This window comes from Colius striatus, chromosome 5 (assembly GCF_028858725.1).
Source record: "Colius striatus isolate bColStr4 chromosome 5, bColStr4.1.hap1, whole genome shotgun sequence".
Classification (NCBI taxonomy): Eukaryota; Metazoa; Chordata; class Aves; order Coliiformes; family Coliidae; genus Colius; species Colius striatus.
Window position 1 is genome coordinate 5,364,972 of NC_084763.1, and position 18,513 is coordinate 5,383,484.

The 18,513-nt window shown below is 41.9% G+C and overlaps 1 protein-coding gene across 3 annotated transcripts in view; it reads left to right on the top strand.

Moving 5' to 3' along the window:
- MYRIP (myosin VIIA and Rab interacting protein) overlaps positions 1–18,513 on the top strand; it is a 207,686-nt gene that overhangs the window by 147,257 nt on the left and 41,916 nt on the right. For all 3 annotated transcript variants that reach the window (XM_061996460.1, XM_061996462.1, XM_061996461.1), the window contains exons 4-8: positions 10,747–10,883; positions 12,252–12,332; positions 12,931–13,028; positions 13,360–13,440; positions 15,397–15,546. In XM_061996460.1, coding sequence (XP_061852444.1) covers positions 10,747–10,883; positions 12,252–12,332; positions 12,931–13,028; positions 13,360–13,440; positions 15,397–15,546 — 547 coding nt within the window. The remainder of the gene's footprint in view (positions 1–10,746; positions 10,884–12,251; positions 12,333–12,930; positions 13,029–13,359; positions 13,441–15,396; positions 15,547–18,513) is intronic.

Below are 18,513 nucleotides of genomic sequence, written 5' to 3' on the forward strand. Positions count from 1 at the left end.
TCACCTCATAGTAAAATAGTTTTTTCTCACTTTAAGTGTAACTTTTTGTGTTCCAGCTTCATCCCATCACCCCTTGTCCTGTTGCTAGCTACTATAGAAAAAAGGGATGTCCCAACCTCCTGACACCCACCCTTTAGATATTTATAAATGTTAATAAGATCTCCCCTCAGTCTCCTCTTCTCCAGACTAAACAGCCCCAGTTCCTGCAGCCTTTCCTCATATGAAAGATGCTCCAGTCCCCTGATCATCTTGGTGTCCCTGCACTGGCCTCTCTCCAGCACTTCCCTGTCCCTCTGGAGCTGAGGAGCCCAGAACTGGACACAGGACTCCAGATGAGGCCTCACCAGGGCAGAGTAGAGAGGGAGCAGAACCTCCCTTGACCTGCTGCCCACACTCTTCTTGATGCATCCCAGGCTGCCATTGGCCTTCTTGGCCACGAGGGCACATTGCTGGGTCATGGTCAGTTTATTGTCATGATGATTATCAAACAAAAGGCTCAAGAGGAAAACACATGTCAGTGTGGTGGGGAAGTGATTGCCAGGCATTGAGTGAAACACCTAGAAAGGGACAAGTTCTTAGGCTCCATTTACACCACTGGTGATGAGGACTACAGACAGTATTTGGCCAGTGAATGATCCACAGTGGCTGCAGTAACATCTGGGGCTCGTTACACACCAGCTTAGAAATGAAAGTAGGAGTCAAATGAAGACAGTTGTGCTTTTTGTGGAGTGGGAGTGGTATGGATATGACCATAAGGCTTCTGTGAATGACTGGCTTCATGGTTTTCTTATCTGGGGGAGTTATTTGTTCGCTGATAACATGTAACAAATGACAATTTAGCCCATTTGTATATCTGCCAGCCAGTGAGGAGATGCACTTTAAACCTCATTTCTGAAAGTAGCATCCATGTAATTGTTCATAGAAGAGTTGGAGTGAAAATACCATTGCCTTAGTTCAACAGGATCTTTCTTTTTAAAGAGTTGGCAGTTCCTACACCATGAGTCTCAGCAAGGCTTTGATGGATGTGTGACTTGCAGCATCACTTAGCCCAGATTCAGTATCAGGATGGCATAGCTGAGACTCTCAGTGGAATCTCACCCATAGGTTCTCTGCTCTGCTAAGGTGTATCCTGACAGTTACATTTGTCTTTCTTGAAAGAGTATTGGTAAGACCTGAAATTACTAGTTCTGGCATCTGTATTTAAACAAAGATATAGACCACTTGGGTCTGTCTTTCCTTCTCCTGGGAAGAAAAACAGTGGGAATTATCAGATGGGTATAAAACATGATCTGGGGTGAAATAGCATTTTTTAGCCTTAAAAAAGAAAAGAGCAAGCACCTTAAACTGTGTTGCTAAAAGAGAAACGAGGAAGATTCAGCTTAAATGTTAAGAAAACCCTTTAACATGAGGACAGGAAAGCACCAGAGTGGATGGCTGGGGGAGCTCTGCAGCATCAGCCGTCATGAAAAACAGTTAAGCTGTGTATCTGCTGGGAGTATTCCAGTAGGTATTGCTCATCATGTATGAGAGCAAGGGGAACACCTGTGTGATCTCATTTCTTTCTTTGCAGGGAGGCTATGAAGTCTCCTTTCTTGGAGGTCTTCAAGACCCTCCTGGACGTGTTCCTGTGTGACCTGATCTAGGTGGAACCTGCTTCTGCAGGGGGGTTGGACTGGATGATCTCTAAAGGTCCCTTTCAGCACTTACCATTCTCTGATTCTATGATAAAGCTCTGCCCAAGTGGCTTTTCAGGAGCAGTAGCTACTACAAGAAGCTCTCTACAAGCTTCCCTGTAATGCAGCCTTTGGAACTTTTAGGTTTGGAAGTCACCTCTGAATAAGCTATCAGCGGTCTATTGATGCTCACTTTGCAAAGCAAAAGTGGAGAAAGAATATTCACTAATTGTTGTGAGACATGGCAAACATCCTTATAAACATCTTGTTGTGGCAAAAGATTATTAGCTCTTTCCAAGATACTATCAAGAGCTGTGTTGGATACAGCTCCTCCCGTCTTTTACTCCTTGTAGATGCCCAAAGAGAGGTCTTACCCCTTCTTAGGTCACTGCCTTAACTGCTGTTAACTCTCCACAGTTGTGTTTTCACCCCTGCTGTTTATACCCAACTAAATTACGGTGGAGCAGTGGGTTTGAAAACGCTCCTCTGTCTAAAAACTGACTTCTGTAATTGCTATAAAGTCTGTATTTTCACTTGAGTTATGCTAAACCACACCATGCTTCCTGGGCACAGCAGGTTGGGTTGATGTATCAAATATGCATACATTCCTGAGCCAGAGGTTCCTGACATACAGCCTCACAGGCAAAACACTGGGCAAAATAGCCCAGTTAAATGCTGATATGTTTTACACTTATTTATGTTTTCTTACTGGAGAATTAAACCATAACTCCAGAGCTGGGGTTGTCTCAGTGTTTTCTGCACCTGCTGCAGGACACTGTGAGAGGGGCAGACCTGAAAATAGTCCTCACCAAACTCACACTCACAGCCTTCATTCACAAACTAGAATGATGGCTTTGTGCCTGAGTTTTTTAGCCTGACCCTTTTCATATGTAAAGATTAACCTGGGGTGATGTTCAAAAGCCACTGAACCTGCCCTACATCCAACCTCTGTGAAAGGAACCTCTTTAATTATGGTCAAATGACATTGGAAGACCCATAAACATTCAGGGAAGACCCAAATCACTTCATAGGAAAAGTAAGTTAAGTATAGAGAAAGGAAGCATCACAACAGCAGCCTGCTGGGAGAGATGATTAGGAGCTGTTGTTTCTGAGGTGTATACCACCGTGTTTCACAGAACAGAGATACATGTAAAACAATCAGGGAAATACAAGACCTGTCTTGAAGTGACATGAACTTGACTAAAGTTCCTGTTCAGGGCTTCAGAAAGCTGAATATTCTGATTTTTAGGGACCTGAGCGTTGATAGGACATTCATGTGTGTGGTGTTTGTGTGTGCTATAACGATTTATCCTGAAGGGAATGAAAGTGAAATTGCATTCTCAGACCTGGAAATATGGCTGATTTCACTGGAACTGAAAGGAATTGAAATACTTTAATTCAACAGTTTATACTGAGCAGTACATTACAAGCTCTAAAACGTCAGCCCAAGGGAATAAAGCAAATATTGCTATTGGCAGAGAAACAATATTTAAGGATGCTGGGTTTGAAGCAATTTTACTCTAAAACTAGTAAATCATAAGTGACAGCCCAAATGTTAATTGTTTCTCTGGGCACCAAGCTGAAACCATTCAGTACAAGGGCCTTGAGCTTTGTCTTGTGTGTGAGGCCAGTACAGGGCATGAGCCTGTGTCGGGGCCCTGTGACAGCCGGTGCGCCTCAGATGGCATAATCTGGATTAACTAAGAGTTCCCCAACTGCTGATGCATAACATGGCACGGGTACAGCTGGTGGCTGACAGACATGCAGCTCCCCAGGAGGGGCATAGCTTCAAGGATACTGGTCCTACAGCACTGGTCACCTGCCTGTGGGGAAACAACATGGTTAAAGATGAGAATATTTAACTGCAGCGTGTCTCTGCCTGTGGCCCATCAGCATGGCTAGGCAGGTCTGCTTTGGAGGGCTCCTAGAATCATAGAATTGTTTCAGCTGGCAGAGACCTTTAAGCTTATTGAATCCAGCCTCTGTCCCAGCCCTATGCACCACCAGCCCATTTCCCTCAGTGCAACATCCACCCGTCTCTGAAACCTCTCCAGGGACGGCGACTCCAGCACATCCCTGGGCAGCCCCTTCCAGTGCCTGACAACCCTGTCAGCAAAGAAATTCCTCCTCACATCCAGCCTGAACCTCCCCTTGTACAACTTCAGGCCGTTTCCTCTTGTTCTATTGCTTGTCACTAGGGGAGAACAGACCAACCCTCACTTCACTATGACTTCTTTTCAGGTGGCTGTAGAGAGTGAGAAGGTCTCCCCTGAGCCTTCTTTTCTCCAGGCTAAACAGCCCCAGATCCCTCAGCCCTTCCTCATCTGAAACATGCTCCAAACCCTTGTCCTGCCTACTGGTGTCCCAGCTCTGGCAGCCAGGTCCCAGCCCCTCCATCTTTTCACACATGGCTGAGCCTCTGGGCAGTTCAAGGAGCCGTGGGAGGAGTGCTTTGAAAGAATGAAAACTAAATATTGGTGTTGGTTTCCCAATGAAAAATCACACTTGTGATGTTTCTTCAGTTGGATGTGGCTACATTGCATTTTGGAGCCTCCCACAGAGCAGCAGCTTTATGATCTGTGGGTAGTCCTGTATTTCAGAGATGGGCTTGTTTGGCTTTCCTAAGTTTCATTACCTAATTTTTAAAGACTGTCACATCAGCAAAAGTAAAAAGGTTCAAGAAGTATAAAGCAATTCCCTCCCTGAATGTATTTAGGCAACTGCTGAATGCAGATCTCAAGTGACCTGAGGTTGGATGTTACCCTAGGGCATGGACAAAGCAGGAGGAGCACAGGGTAACAATTTTTAAAGCCCTTTTCTTTCCTCCTTCTTTATTTCCCTAGATAAAAGTTATTTCCAGCAACTGTTGTATTTGATTTCTAGTAAGCTTGATTGGTTGTTAGCTGATCAGTTGTCTGAGATATTGTTGCTGAATGTCTGCATTTCAGGGCTGAGTAGTGCTAATGCCCAGTCAAGAGGTTAAACACCTCTTTAATGAAGACCTTTTTTTAATGATTTATTTTTTATAGTGACATTACTTTAGTGGGTATGCCACTAGATCTTTCTTATTATTTCCTGTTTTACAATGCATGAACCACAGAGGAACACAACTGAGTTATAAAAACCTGAAAAACTGAGTTTCTAATGAAAATTGCAACCAACCTGTATGTCTGCTGCTTGTAAATGCAGTGGGTAATGCTGAACTAATTGGGGGGGATGGTAATGAGTTTAACATGCTTAAAAGAATAAACAGGTATTTGAAGGAGCACCTTTCCTTTCAAGTATAAGGAAGTATAATAATTGTATTTGAAGACACTACTCTGTCATTATTACTCTGTCTTTATGGGTCATAAAGTCATTTTTCCCATATCTTGACATGTTGTGGACCAAAGAGAGAACCACTGGGGCTACAGCGAGGGGACAGGTAGTGTCATTTGGCTTACAGAGTGATTCCCACCATTCCATTAGAAGAACAGCAAAGGTTATGGATGAAGGGAGAGGAATTAGCCTCAAGAGGCTCAGCTGAGAGCTGGGGCTCAAGGAGAGGCTCTAGCAGGATAGCATGGAACTCCTGTCTGATGCTTTGCTATTCATACACAGAGGTAAGCTCAGAAATACAAATTGTCTGTCATAACCATTTGTACAAACAGTTGATGATGTGCAGGTGGAGTTTGTGGTTCTGATTTTAGAGTCAATTTATTGGCCTGGCTGTTGGCACAAAGAAAGGGAAGCTGCAGTAAGACAGGAACGAAAAGCTTGAAAAGTTTTCAGTTTTCAGTGCAAGTCAACAGCAAAGAAACTCCCAATCATTATATATTCACTCTGACATATGAGTAACATAAGTTATTTTCAGAAGAATCCTCCTGACTTACAGAAACTAGACTGCAGCTCAGTAAGTGACAAGTTCTTCTTGAGGGAGAAAACTTACCACAAAGTTCATGGAAAAATGGAAAAACATGGTTATAAAATGTGCCCTCGTAGTTCAGCTTGCATTGTGAGCAGAGATTGAGGTCATGAACGTTAACTTGGTAGTGTCTTTTAGAGGAAAGGTATTGCAGAAGTTTCATATTGCCTTTAGTCCCAAGAAAAACATCATAACTATTTTATAATGAAAAAAAATGAACGTGGTAGATCAGTCTCTAAACGACCTCATCTGTGTTGAGTCATCATGACTGAGTGGCATCTTTCGTGGGATCTTCTTCTGATAATCACTATTAATGTGATGGTTTATGTTCTTACCCCCCCCACCCAGCACAGCTGGGGTACTTTCTTTCTCAAGTGAAGGCTAAAAATTGAGTGCTGCAGGTGAGAAATGTACTGAAAACCATTTGTAAAGCTTTTGATGGGCTCTTATGGTACTAATTGATAAAGGCAAACACATTGCTGCTCTAAAAAAATAAAGAGAGGGGCTTTATAAATACTTGTTTGAGTTTTAATGTTGTTAAACCAAAGGTGTCTGCCAAGCTTTCACACTTTCTAGTAAGGCAGCATTTTAAAATCACAGTATTCTCTGCCAAAAGCATATCAGAATGCAACTAAGCTCCCTGTCAATATTATGTAACATAAATAATGTCCTTGATGCTTAAGGCTGTTTAGCAACAGAGACATAGTGATCTTTACAGCACAGAGAGAAATAGCTTTGTCCATTCCTGCTTCTTTAAAACACACACAACTAATATCCTTTAAGTGTTGAACTTTCATTTCACAGGACTTGCACACTTTCTATTAGAAGTAATAAGTGTTCCATTTTAACAATTTAATGCTAGTGCTGTCACAGTCTTTCATCATTCTGGACTCGTGGACTGCTTTTGCAGAATACAGGTCAACATTAAAGGATTTTGAAATCAGGCAAAAAATGCTCTTATTCCTCTTTAGAGTACGTCTTTTATTTTAGCATCTGTGAGAGAACTACTCTCTTCTCCAAATCCATTCTCCCCAGGAAGAATCAGAAGGACATTGTGGCTTATTTGAAAGTTAAGGAGGCTGAAAAGCTTTAGAGGAGGCACTGTAATCTGCTATAAAACATGTGCAGGACAAGGGCATAGATTTGGAGCACGTAAGAAGAGAATCATGAGATGATTAGATTGCTCACAAAGTGTTACTCCCCCAGCAATGATGGGGGAGATGTTAAAAAAATCCCAATCCTTGTGTTGACATCAGATTAAGTAGTAGAAAAAGGCAAGCACCCCTTCTTTCATTGCTGCTTTGAGTTGTATAATCTGCTATCCCTTTGACTTTTCCACAGTTCATGTACAAAAATGGTCATCATTAGAAATGCAAAGCCAGTCTCTCAAATTGTGTTAGTTGCAAAGCACTGTCTCCTCATAAAGAAATCGGTACTTAGCCTTCCAGTTTTATACAAACAGTAGAGATCAGACATGAAAGACTGGGGAAGAAGGTGGGGAGGCAGGATTTCAGTGGGTCACATCTCATAGAATCAGAATGGTAGGGATGGAAGGGACCTTTAGAGATCATCTAGTCCAGCCCTCCTGCAGAAGCAGGTTCACCTTTCCCAAGTTGCCAGGTCAGCATTCATAATTGATTATCTTAACTCATACAGTGGATACAATGAGAGAGGTGGCTTTCTGCTTTTGGTACCTTGTCACTTAGTCTGAATATTAAGAAGCAGGTCTATTTGGCTTCCAAGAAGACATTTAGGATTTTGAGCTAGTGCAGCTGAGGTTGCTTGGTAAAGGTGCTGAAGTAGTTGATAGGGATCTTGAAAGCTCTAAAGCTGTGATGATAGCGTTGTGGTACTATTTTGTGGACAGTGTGCAGACCACTGTGTTCACTGGGCAGAAGAGCTGCCCACATGGGTTGTGGAGTCTCCTCTGTGGAGACATTTCAAGCCCAACTGGATGAGTTCCTATGTGACCTATTCTAGGTGGTCCTGCTCTGGCAGGGGGATTGCACTGGATGAGCTTTTGAGGTCCCTTCCAGTCCTTGAGATTCTGTGAAGAGTATATTTGCTGGTCTATACCTCCTGCCAAGGTGCTTCCAACCTAGTTGTGCAAACTTAGTCTTATCCATCATAATGACTGTGGCTCTGTGCTACTGACTGAAATCTTACACTCCCAGCACCAAGAGCAACTCAATGGACAAAAGTTAATTCAATTCAGCAAGCAGAAGACATACTGTTTATTTCTTTCTGGTGTATTTTCTGTGAAAGCAAATGGCTCCTGCTCACAAAGAAGGCAGGTTCTCAAAACACCAAAGAATTGCAGGTTTGGGAGAGAAACTTGCCTCCATTCACAGATTCATCTCTGTGCCTTGGTCAGTGCGTCAGGACTTGGACAGACATCATAACAGACTTGTTAGTGGCAGCATTATATGAATTCAGAAATCCTGTACTTCACAGACAGACCTAGGCATGATTCTCATTGCACATGCTCTATCACCAGCCACCTGCACTGGTGGCAGTCACCTGTGCATCACGTGTAAGGACATTTTTGCCCTTATTACATGTTAGTAATATCTGTAGAATAGTGAGTATTGGAACTAATCAGTCTCATGGGAACCATAGTTAGGCTTGGGATATCACTATGCAGATAGATAGTGAATGGCTAATATTCTTAAATTACCTGTAAATCTCTCTCCTGCATCTAATTGTTGGCACAGCATAGAGGAAAAAAGTATGCTTCTGCTACTTTTTGTGCCTTTTCTTCAGTGGGGCAACTAATGTAACTTTAAGAGTTCACAGTTTGAATATGAGAGGCTTGATTGGTTTTTGGTTTTAATTTCAAACTGCTGGTGTTTGCTACTAACCACTTTCCGGTGATGACAGAGGAGTGGGCTGTATCATGATGCTCTGCTTTACCTAGAATGGATATTCCTTTGCTAACAGTATTGTGCAACTGAAAAAATCTGGAGCCAGGCTAGAAGCATTTAGTTGAAACCCCAGGCTCAGCATGTTTGTTTGTTATTGAGTATCTCCTGAGGTTCAGTGCAGGTTAAGAACTAAATTGTCAGTGTCTCAATAGGTAAGATTTTATTTGATTATGAAATGGAGTGTGCTAAACAAAAATTGTGGGTTGTCACTTGCTTTGTGCTTTATAAAAACCCCTCCAGAGTCCCTGAAGGAAAATCTAATGGATACAGTGGGCTGTGGAAGTGCTGAGAGTCCAGCAGTCCTGATAGCAACATCATTTCTTTAGTGGTTCATATCTTGACAACAGACACCTTTTGTTCTCTAAAATGTTGGTGTTAAGAATCATCTCTTTGCTTGATTATGTAACAAGTTCCATCTAGTTCCAAGACCCTGATTGTTGTAATTATTGCAAAAGGGAAATTATCTTTGCAGCCTATACTGAGTTTTGTATGGAATGTCTTTGTATCCTATCAAAAAAGTCTTGATCCCTGCAATCTAAGTGCAGTAAGTTAATTAATGATGGGCTACTGTGGCAATATGTAGAGGAACAAATAGGCTTAAACTGGGAAGCAAACACTCAGAATTAGTTCATGTTCACTGGCTCACACTTAATGCTCCTTTCTGGAGGCTTTTGGGTAAGTCAGCTTTAATTTATAGGTGGAAGCCTAGGATCCAGCTCTCCAGTGACGCTTTCAGTAGGAAACATATGGGTCCAATGTGGGCTACCCTGCAGTACCCTGTGGTTGTGTTGCCTGGAAATGGGGCACAGGTTCTCTTCACCCTCTGCTGAAGTAACAGGTGAAGTGATGGAAAAGAATACAGAGCTTGACAGTATCTCCTGGCTTTGTAGAAGTATTTGAGCTCTGGGGACAAATTCATTAGGAAGGATTATTGATGTCAGTGATTCTTACTGTTAAAAGTAAGAAACCAAACTGAAGTTTGCTCATTCTGCTTTGAACTCCTTTAATTATGTTTTCTCACTCTATTGCTTTCCATAAATTAAGGCAGTGATAAGTTGCTATGAAAATGAGTGGGTTTTGCAGTGCACTAATGGGCTGATCTTCTTACATTGTTTGTAAATCTGTGTAAGTAAAGGTTTGCTTTTAAAACCTTCCTTTGCTCTTCCAAGGCTTGATTGTGTTTTCCAGAAGGCTGTAGTGTTGGCATTGTAAGGTAAAAGGGGAGAGCATCTCTTCTGATAATGGCAAAACCACATAATACCTTGAGCAATGTGAAGCAGTTTGCTCAGAGTTACCTCAATGTTTTGGACACTTGCAAGGTACAAACAGTAAAGAAGTATTCAGAAATTAATATGTTTATGCTCTGAGGCCTAAAAGGATCATTTTTTTATACAAAAGGATCATAGAATCATAGTGTGGTGGGGGATCATAGAGTGGTGGGGGTTGGAAAGGACCTTTAGAGATCATTCAGACCAACTTCCCTGCAGAAGCAGGTTCACCTAGATGGGGTCACACAGGAACGTGCCCAGGTGGGTCTTGAAGATGTGCAGAGAATGAGCCTCCACACCCTCCCTGGGCAGCCTGTGCCAGGGCTCCCTCACTGAAACAGCGAAATAGTTTTTTTCCTATGTTTAAATGGAACTTTTTGTATTCCAGCTTCATCCCATCACCCCTTGTCCTGTCACTAGATATAACAGAAGAAAGTGATGCCCCAACCTCCTGACACATACCATTGAGATATTTGTCCATGTTAATGAGATCCCCCTCAGTCAGGTCCTCTTCTCCAGACTAAACAGCCCCAGGTCCCACAGCCTTTCGTCAGAAGGAAGATGCTCCAGTCCCCTGATCATCTTGGTGGCCCTGTGCTGGCCTCTCTCCAGCAGTTCCCTGTCCCTCTTGAGCTGAGGAGCCCAGAACTGGCCACAGGACTCCAGATGAGGCCTCACCAGGGCAGAGCAGAGGGGGAGCAGAACCTCCCTTGACCTGCTGCCCACACTCTTCTTGCTGCCCCCAGGCTGCCATTGGCTTCTTGGCCACGAGGGCACATTGCTGGCTTATGGTCAGTTTATTATCAACCAGCACTCCCAGGTCTCTCTCTGCAAAGCTGCTCTCCAGCAGGTCCATCCTCAGCCTGTCCTGGTGAATAGGGTTGTTCCTCCCCAGGGGCAGGATTCTGCAAAAGGATGATGAACTGTTTATGCTTCTTTGCTGTAGAATCACTCCATGTTTATTTTTACTGTTTCAGGCTCCTGAGGGCTCAGTCTCTGGATTGGTACTATAACAATGTCAAAAGCCGCTTTAAGTGTTTTGGAAGTGCCAAAGTGCTGAAGAACTTGTACAAGAAGCATATACTGGAGAGTGGAGTTTGTCCTGATGTAATAGGTAAGGACAGCTGCGTTGGTTTACCATATCTACTTTAACACACAAGCTGAGACAATGGAAGCTCTGAGATGACTTCAAAAGATACTTTTAGTATCCAAGTTGACCAAAACTTGGATTGTCCTCACTTACTGTTTTGCACACTTAAGGGTCTGAAACCAGCCACATCTCATTTTTGCATTGATGTTTGGAAATGGTTAAAAGATGCCAATTAAGTATTGGCACCTCCTTTTTAAAAGAAGAGACACAGTTCTCCCTGAACTATGGTGTTATAATGCATCACCCCATAAGAAGAGTAACTGGGGATGTAAAATGGGTTAAAAGTAGTGGCAGTTGGTGTCATACGGATGACTTTAGCAAATTTCTCAAAGCACAGCTAACTGAATGCTTGAAATTTCATTGGATTTGTTGGAGCAGATATTTTCCTGAAGTAATCCTTTTGAAATTTGTACAGAGACTGTAATTTTTCTGGAGTCTTTACTATCTTTTTCCTGACATTATATAGTATGGTAAGTGGATTCTTTTGGCCTAAGTGAAAGCTTTGGGTGTTTCTTATGAAAATTGGCGTAAAAGCTTCTAGGGAGAAGCAACCTCTGCATTAAACTCTGATTTATTAGTCTTTTTGCTTTCTCTGTATTAATTTTTCTAGAGAAAATTCCCTAACAGCTGAGAACATGTATGAAGGCCAAAAATACTGTGTCAGTGAGGGCAGAAGTGAGACAGTGCAATTAAAAACTGTGGGGATGGATCCTTCAGAACTTTAATATGACGTGTTGCCTTTACTTAAGCCGTAGTCTCACTGAATCTGTCCTTGAATGGAAGTGTGAACATTGCAATGATGAGCTGCAGTGACATGTGCAATCTCTGTGAGACCTTTCTCAGGAAGGCCTTTGAGTCTAAATGTCATTGCTAACTTTCCTGTGCTTTTTCCATGTGACTGTTAGATAAACCTTTTGTTCCCTATGAAGGCAAATCCTAGTACACATGCCTGGTTTTTGGCTTATTTCTACTGCATTGCCCTTTAAAATGTAGACTCTATTTCAACACCAAATGTCGTTATTAAAGGCAAATTCTCTGTCCTTAACTTATACCATATGTTTTATACCTGGTAGCTTCTTCCTCTGTCTTTTACCCTACAAATAGTTTTCTCCATCCAAAGTGAATGAGAGGTCTTTCATGTAAAAACAGTCGTGTTTTGCACAAAAGCTGGCTGCGCTCATGGTTTTTCTGCTAAAGGCAGGAGGAATTTTCTGGTTATCCTTCCTTGTGTGTGGTGCCACTGTATGTGGAGCAAGTATTCTAACCTAATAATGCCTCTGCTGTCAGTGGGTGATGCTTGCACTAATGGACAGTACTGTCTTTCTTGAGCAGAAGGAGGTTTTTTTGAAGGAAGCTTTGAAAATGAGGGAAGCATTTGTGGCAGTGACTCTACATTCTACCAACAGACAGAAGGTATGCTGCTAAAACTCACGTGATTAAAACACAGTCCTTAATACTTTCAATTACTGGACAAATATCCTTGAGTACTGGTAAGTCTTGTTTACAGATCAGTCTTTTAGCTGGAACATTTAGCAAGATACCAAAAAAGTCTTTGTGTACAATGCTGGGATAGCCTGCTTGCACATTACAGCTAATACACACTCATTCTAGTGCATTTTTCTTAATATTTAGGGTTTTTTACTTCTCTCCTGTTTCATTTCCTATGCTCAGATGTGGGGTTTTTTCATTCTGTTGCTGTTTATAGGAAGTTTATAAATTTCCTTCCTCTGATTTCCTCCTTAACCATTTTACTGGATTCCCAAATAAGCAATATAATGTTATAAATGTCATATTTAAGATTTACATTTGAGCAATAACATAGAGATTTGAAACAAATGTCTCTGCCTTAAGATATTCACTTTACTGTCCATAATTACAAATTGAGGAAATGATCTTTGTCATAACCTAATATTTGAACATATGACCAGAATATGGGTCTGAATTTTGGAGCTCATTATGCAAAATGTACATGTATAAAGAACATGGTGGTTTTATCTCATTCTTGACCTAGGACACAGCATGATGGATACCCTTGCTGTGGCCTTACGTGTTGCAGAGGAAGCAGTGGAAGATGCTATTTCTAAAGCAGAGACCTACAGTGACAGCCTGGTAATGTTTTCCAAAAGAAAGGAAAAAAAAGTATTCATTTAAATAGAACAATTATGTTTCTTTTCATTTGAGTAGTGGTTGTAAACTAAACATGTACAGAAACAAAGGTAAAGAAGTAGTGACTGTCTCATGCCCTACCTAAAGAGTTAGGTGTGGCTTTTAGTATCTGAGATGCATGTTGTGTTTCAGAAGGTGACATGGAATGTAAGTACCTGTAACTTCTTCCCTCAGTGCCCATAGGGTGTGTTACCTATTTCCTAATCTCTACCATTTATGTGGAAATGCTGTTTTGATGTGATTTTAGCAACTACAGATATCCGTTTTCATGCAGGACAAGCAGAATGAGGCTTGCTACTTGCAGGAACACAAGGAGGACCTCATAGAGGAGCTGGCCACAACCATTGTGCAGAAGGTACAACGTGAATTTTTTCCTAGTAACCAAAACACAATCTTTTAGTCCAGGGAGCTTTGACACTGCTAATAGCAAAAGGGATGAATCTGATGTAGAAAGAATAAATGACAAGTTACAACTTCAGTTATCACAATGTAGACTTAATCAACTGCAACTGACAGAGATCAGTTTATAAATAAACTTAATTCAGAGCTGAGAGATGCCATTCCCTCAAATCTGTGATAGTCTTGCTTGGCAGAGAAGGCCTTTGCTCATTGGAGTTCTACATCTGTACTTCATAGAATGGTAGGGATTGGAAGGGACCCTCAGAGATCATTTAATCCAACCCCCCTGCCAAAGCAGATCCCACCTAGATCAGGTCACACAGGAACGTGTCCAGGTAGATCTTGAAGACCTCCAAGGAAGGAGCCTCCACACTCTCCCTGGGCAGCCTGTGCCAGGGCTCCCTCACCTCACAGTGAAATAGTTTTTTCTTATGTTTAAGTGGAACTTTTGTGTTCCAGCTTCTTCCCATCACCCCTTGTCCTGTCACTAGATAAAACAGAAGAAAGTGCTACCCCAACCTCCTGACACCCACCATTGAGTTCTTTGTCAATGTTAATGAGATCCCCCCTCAGTCTCCTTATAGAATCATAGAATGGTAGGGGTTGGAAGGGACCTTTGGAGATCATCCAGTCCAAATCTTCTCCAGACTAACTTCACTTTGCAAAAAGCACAATGTTTTCCAACATAAAGAAATGTGGTTCTTGACCATACTTACTCTACTTTAATTGCATCTGTAACACAAACAAAGAAAACATCCATCATTAAAACAGAATTCTATTAATGATGCTGTGAGGGTGATACCCAAAAAATCACAGAACACCCAAAAAAATCACAGAACACCCTGTGTGTCTGTTTTATGTGGCTTTTTCTGGAAAGCTCATTCTTCTGCCTGCAGAGCTCACAGTTGGCACTGACATAGCACAGAAATGAGGGCTAGTGGGAATAGATACCCCTTGAATTTATCTCAACAGTCTGGAGCAAGGCAAGCATGATCAAAGTGCTGCTGAGCTCCTGTGATCAATAAAGTAACCACTCTCTGAGTTAGTCCCCTTCTGTGTGAACCAAGCTCATGGCCACAGCTCTGTATGAGATGTGGCATTCAACAATGCATGGATCACACACCAGTAGAGGAACATGTTGTTATAAGGCTATCAAGAAAAGCCAGAAGAGCAGCAGCTCAATGGGAAATACTCATTTTTTAATAAGGATGTTAGAAGATGATTTGTGCTTCTTGGGTCTCTGATAGCCTAGAAGCTACCTCAGCCAAGCTTAAATTGCTACCACTTTTGTCAAAAGCTACCTGATAAGGTCTTGTATGCCATAGTATAATATTCTATAGATACTTTAAATTGGAGTCAGAAAAGTTGTGGAAATGAAGTGTAGCAGGATAAAATGTCAGCACAGGGAGACAGGTAGTCAATACAACCTTCCTCTTAGTGTCAGTGTTGACTTTCAAAGCCAAAAATAATGCCTAGAGACCTAAGACCTTGTATTCAGGGTAAATATGTCAAGGGGTTATGGGAGCTTTTGAAGTTCCCATCCTATCTAGTTTCTTTGGAAAAATTCATGTCTGAGGAAACACTTGACAGACAGATGCTGCTGATGTTTATGGGAACAGGTTTTCATCTCTGTTTAAGTCCCCTCTGATGTTCCTGCAGGCATTGATTATGATTTGTTGTACCCACACTTATGCACTTGCAAAGAGTATGACTTCAAATGAGAAGAAATGCATGCAAGTTCTCAGAATCCTCCTTGCATGAGCTGTGGAGCAACAGCAAAGGGAAACTCAAATGCTGTTCCTAAGCAGTTTGCCTCGAGACAAGATTAATGTATTTTTTTCTCCACATGACTCAGTAGTTTCCAAGCACCGTTTCTTCTCCCCTCCCACCTCCTGTCCCCATTACCTTACAGATAATAAAGAAGCAGAAAAGCAAAGCTGAGCAGGCAGAGGCTGACTTGGAATGGCCACCATCCAGGAGCAGTGGCCTGGCATCTGTTGCTGTCTCAGATCAGAGTATGCTGACTTTTCCAGGGAGCCGCAGAGGCTCCTACACATTATGGGTGAGTGACTTGGTACAAATATTGATGTGTTTTTCTGCTGCACAAAACTGGAAGATTGAATTTGTGAATAAGTACACTCACTGCCTGGAATGCTATGTAGAGACTTGCAGAGAACAAGCATTAAACCTGTGTCCAAAGGGTCGCTTTCCTGGCATATAGTAAGCATGGAAGTAGAACACAGGCGTTGTGTTGTGTTGGGGAGGACTGAGTTTGCTATGTGAGCAATCTCACTGCTTGGTTTGAATGCTAACAGAAGTCATTGCCTCGGTGTTTAGTCCTTAGAACAGCTTTTAGCTCACTTAGCTTTTGTTTGGCTTTTTGCTGAGTGTTGTAGTTTCTTTGGTATGATATTAGAATACTGTAATGCTGCTTTTTTTCCTTAGCCATCTTAAAGGAAAAAAGCTCAGCTGTAGAGAGCCATTTATGTCTTGTGTTAAAGAGATTTCCTCCTTCTTTCACTTACATCTCAGCACAATGCCTTTAGCTTCTGCTGTAAAGCTGAAAACTGTTTGACAAGCTGCATTAGTAACCTTTTAAGAACAGCAGCAAGGAGAAATGAAAATAAACTATAGGCATGGAAAGGCTGTTTCACAGTCAGAGAGGGAGAACAGTGACAGATGAGTTCCAGTGCATTTTGATACAGCTGCTACTGTGTCCTGCTGCTTTGCTAGTAACCATCTCTCTGCCTCTGAGCAGCACCACCAGAATTGAAGGTGTGCTAGGCCTTAGTTCCCAGCTAAATTTGCTGCCTTACACTGCCAGTGAAAACAGATTTATGCCAGAAAATAAGACTGTGGGCCAGAATTGCTGAGATGGACACTCACATTCTTATCCCCCACCTATTTCCAGCCTTTAAACTGCTGCTTAAAGTGATCACAAGTCAAAATGAGCATGTTCAAGCGCTTTGCTCTATAGCTCCAAGGCAAAAGAGGAATGTAAGAGCCAGGAGAAGAGTTACTTTTGTGTCTGACTCAACTGAGTTTTCTTTCTGGAGTTTAAGGACAGGACCTAGGGGAACATGCTGTTCAAATCCTCAGTTATGACATCAGAAGCCTGTTGTTGTTCTTCATTAGAAGAGCTAAGCTTGAATTCAACCCATTTTGTACCAATCCCAGGTAGAACTGTGTGGTTATACCTGCCAAGCAGTGTTTCTTTTAAGCACAGCTCTTTGCATGCAGGTCATCTGTATCAGTCACAAACTCCCAGTGGGCTCTGAAAGCCTTTCATTACCTCCCTTCTCATCCAAAATCACTTGCTTTGAAAGCATCATTAAATAAGTAAAACTATCTCTTTGTAGTATGAAGTAAATGCTATATGCAGAGAACTTGAGCTACGTAAACAGGGGACAGCATAGTGCCAAAAGATCAGCTGCAAGGGACCTGCTTGACTGGAGCAAACTCTATTGATCTTCATATTGAGCAACACACATACACACACACAATATCTGCCTGAAAAATTGATTGATTAACTGCAGTGGGATGGTGTAGTAGTAGCTATAGATGTTGTCTTGTCCTTTTTTTCCCTCAGATTTCTTTGGCACCATCTTGTGTCCCATGACCAATGAAACACAGGTTGTACAGTGGTGGGATAGGAGGAGCTTAGAGCAACAGGTGGATGTTTCTCTGCTCTCTCAGTCCATTCCCTGCCCCATACATCCCTGCCAGTGAGAGCAAATGACCAGTTGGCAGATTATATCCATTTAAACATTGATGGATTGCAGGCATCCTGGTGTGGCCTAAGTGCTGTATTAGTGGTCTTTATTTTACAGCTGAAAGACTGCATACATAAACAGAGTCTCATCCATAATTTATAGTATATGAAACAGCTAGGGATATAGGAAAGAGGAGGATTTCATTAAATACACATTATGATGCACCTCAGGGGAAGCAGAAATTTACTGGTTAAGCTAATTATAAGGTCCATAGTGTACAGGCAGTCGTTTGTTTATCTTTTTTTATGCTTTGATTTGTTTTAAAGAGAAGAAAGATTCCTCAAGCCTGAGGTTTGGAAATTCCTGTGGGGTTTGCAGGTGCTCTGTACCTTTGTGGGTTTGCCTCCAATATTTGAAGAAAACCTTTTTGAGGAGGAATCCTGTTTAGCAGCCCTACAACACAGTGGGAAAACTATTTCAGATAAGAAAGACATAACACTAGGAAGCTGATGCCAGCTGACATCAGTTCTTACCTGTCAACAACTCTGTGTCAGAAACATCCTACTTATGTCTAATTACTAAATGTGTCATGTCACAGGGAAGATGGAGCTTTTAGCTGTTACACATGAGCTGAGATCAGAAGGTTGTGCAGAGTGTATTGCATTTATCCAGAAGCCCATCAGCTGGATCCTGATGGAATCCAGCACTATCTTCTCTGCAAAGATTGGGAAAGAACAGTACACTTTGAGACAGAAAAGCACTTGATGCTTTAGAAAACAGTGGGTCTTTCTAAATGAATGTTTATTATGAGAAGATCCAACTTTCTCTCAGTACTCTCCAGGTTACAGGTTTACTGTCATCTGCTGACTTTGCAGCAGATGTAACTTTGTAGTCTCACTGCAAAAGTGATTTCATATAAAGACAACCCTGTCCTTAGTAACCTCCCTCATTACCCTCCTTCCACTGTGGCAGAAGGATAGTATACAGCTGCTTTTGCAATTCTCACTCTGCAATTAGTACTACTTTTTAAGGCTTCAGGTAGCTACAGTGCAAAGCTAAACATGACAGCATTGTCCTTGTTTGTATAGTTTTAAATGTACCTCTAGCAGAAGATGACCAGTCCTTGGTTTTGTAGACCTATTCATGCACTTGACAAACAGTTTTGGATGCTAGGTGTATGATGAAGCTCATGCAGGTATAAATTCAGGAATTGCACTTACTGACAGCAAAACAAGACAGATTTTAAGGCATGAAAGAGAGTAGGACAGAGGACAGATAAGAGTGGTCCTTCTGTAATGTTATTTTCCAAATAACTG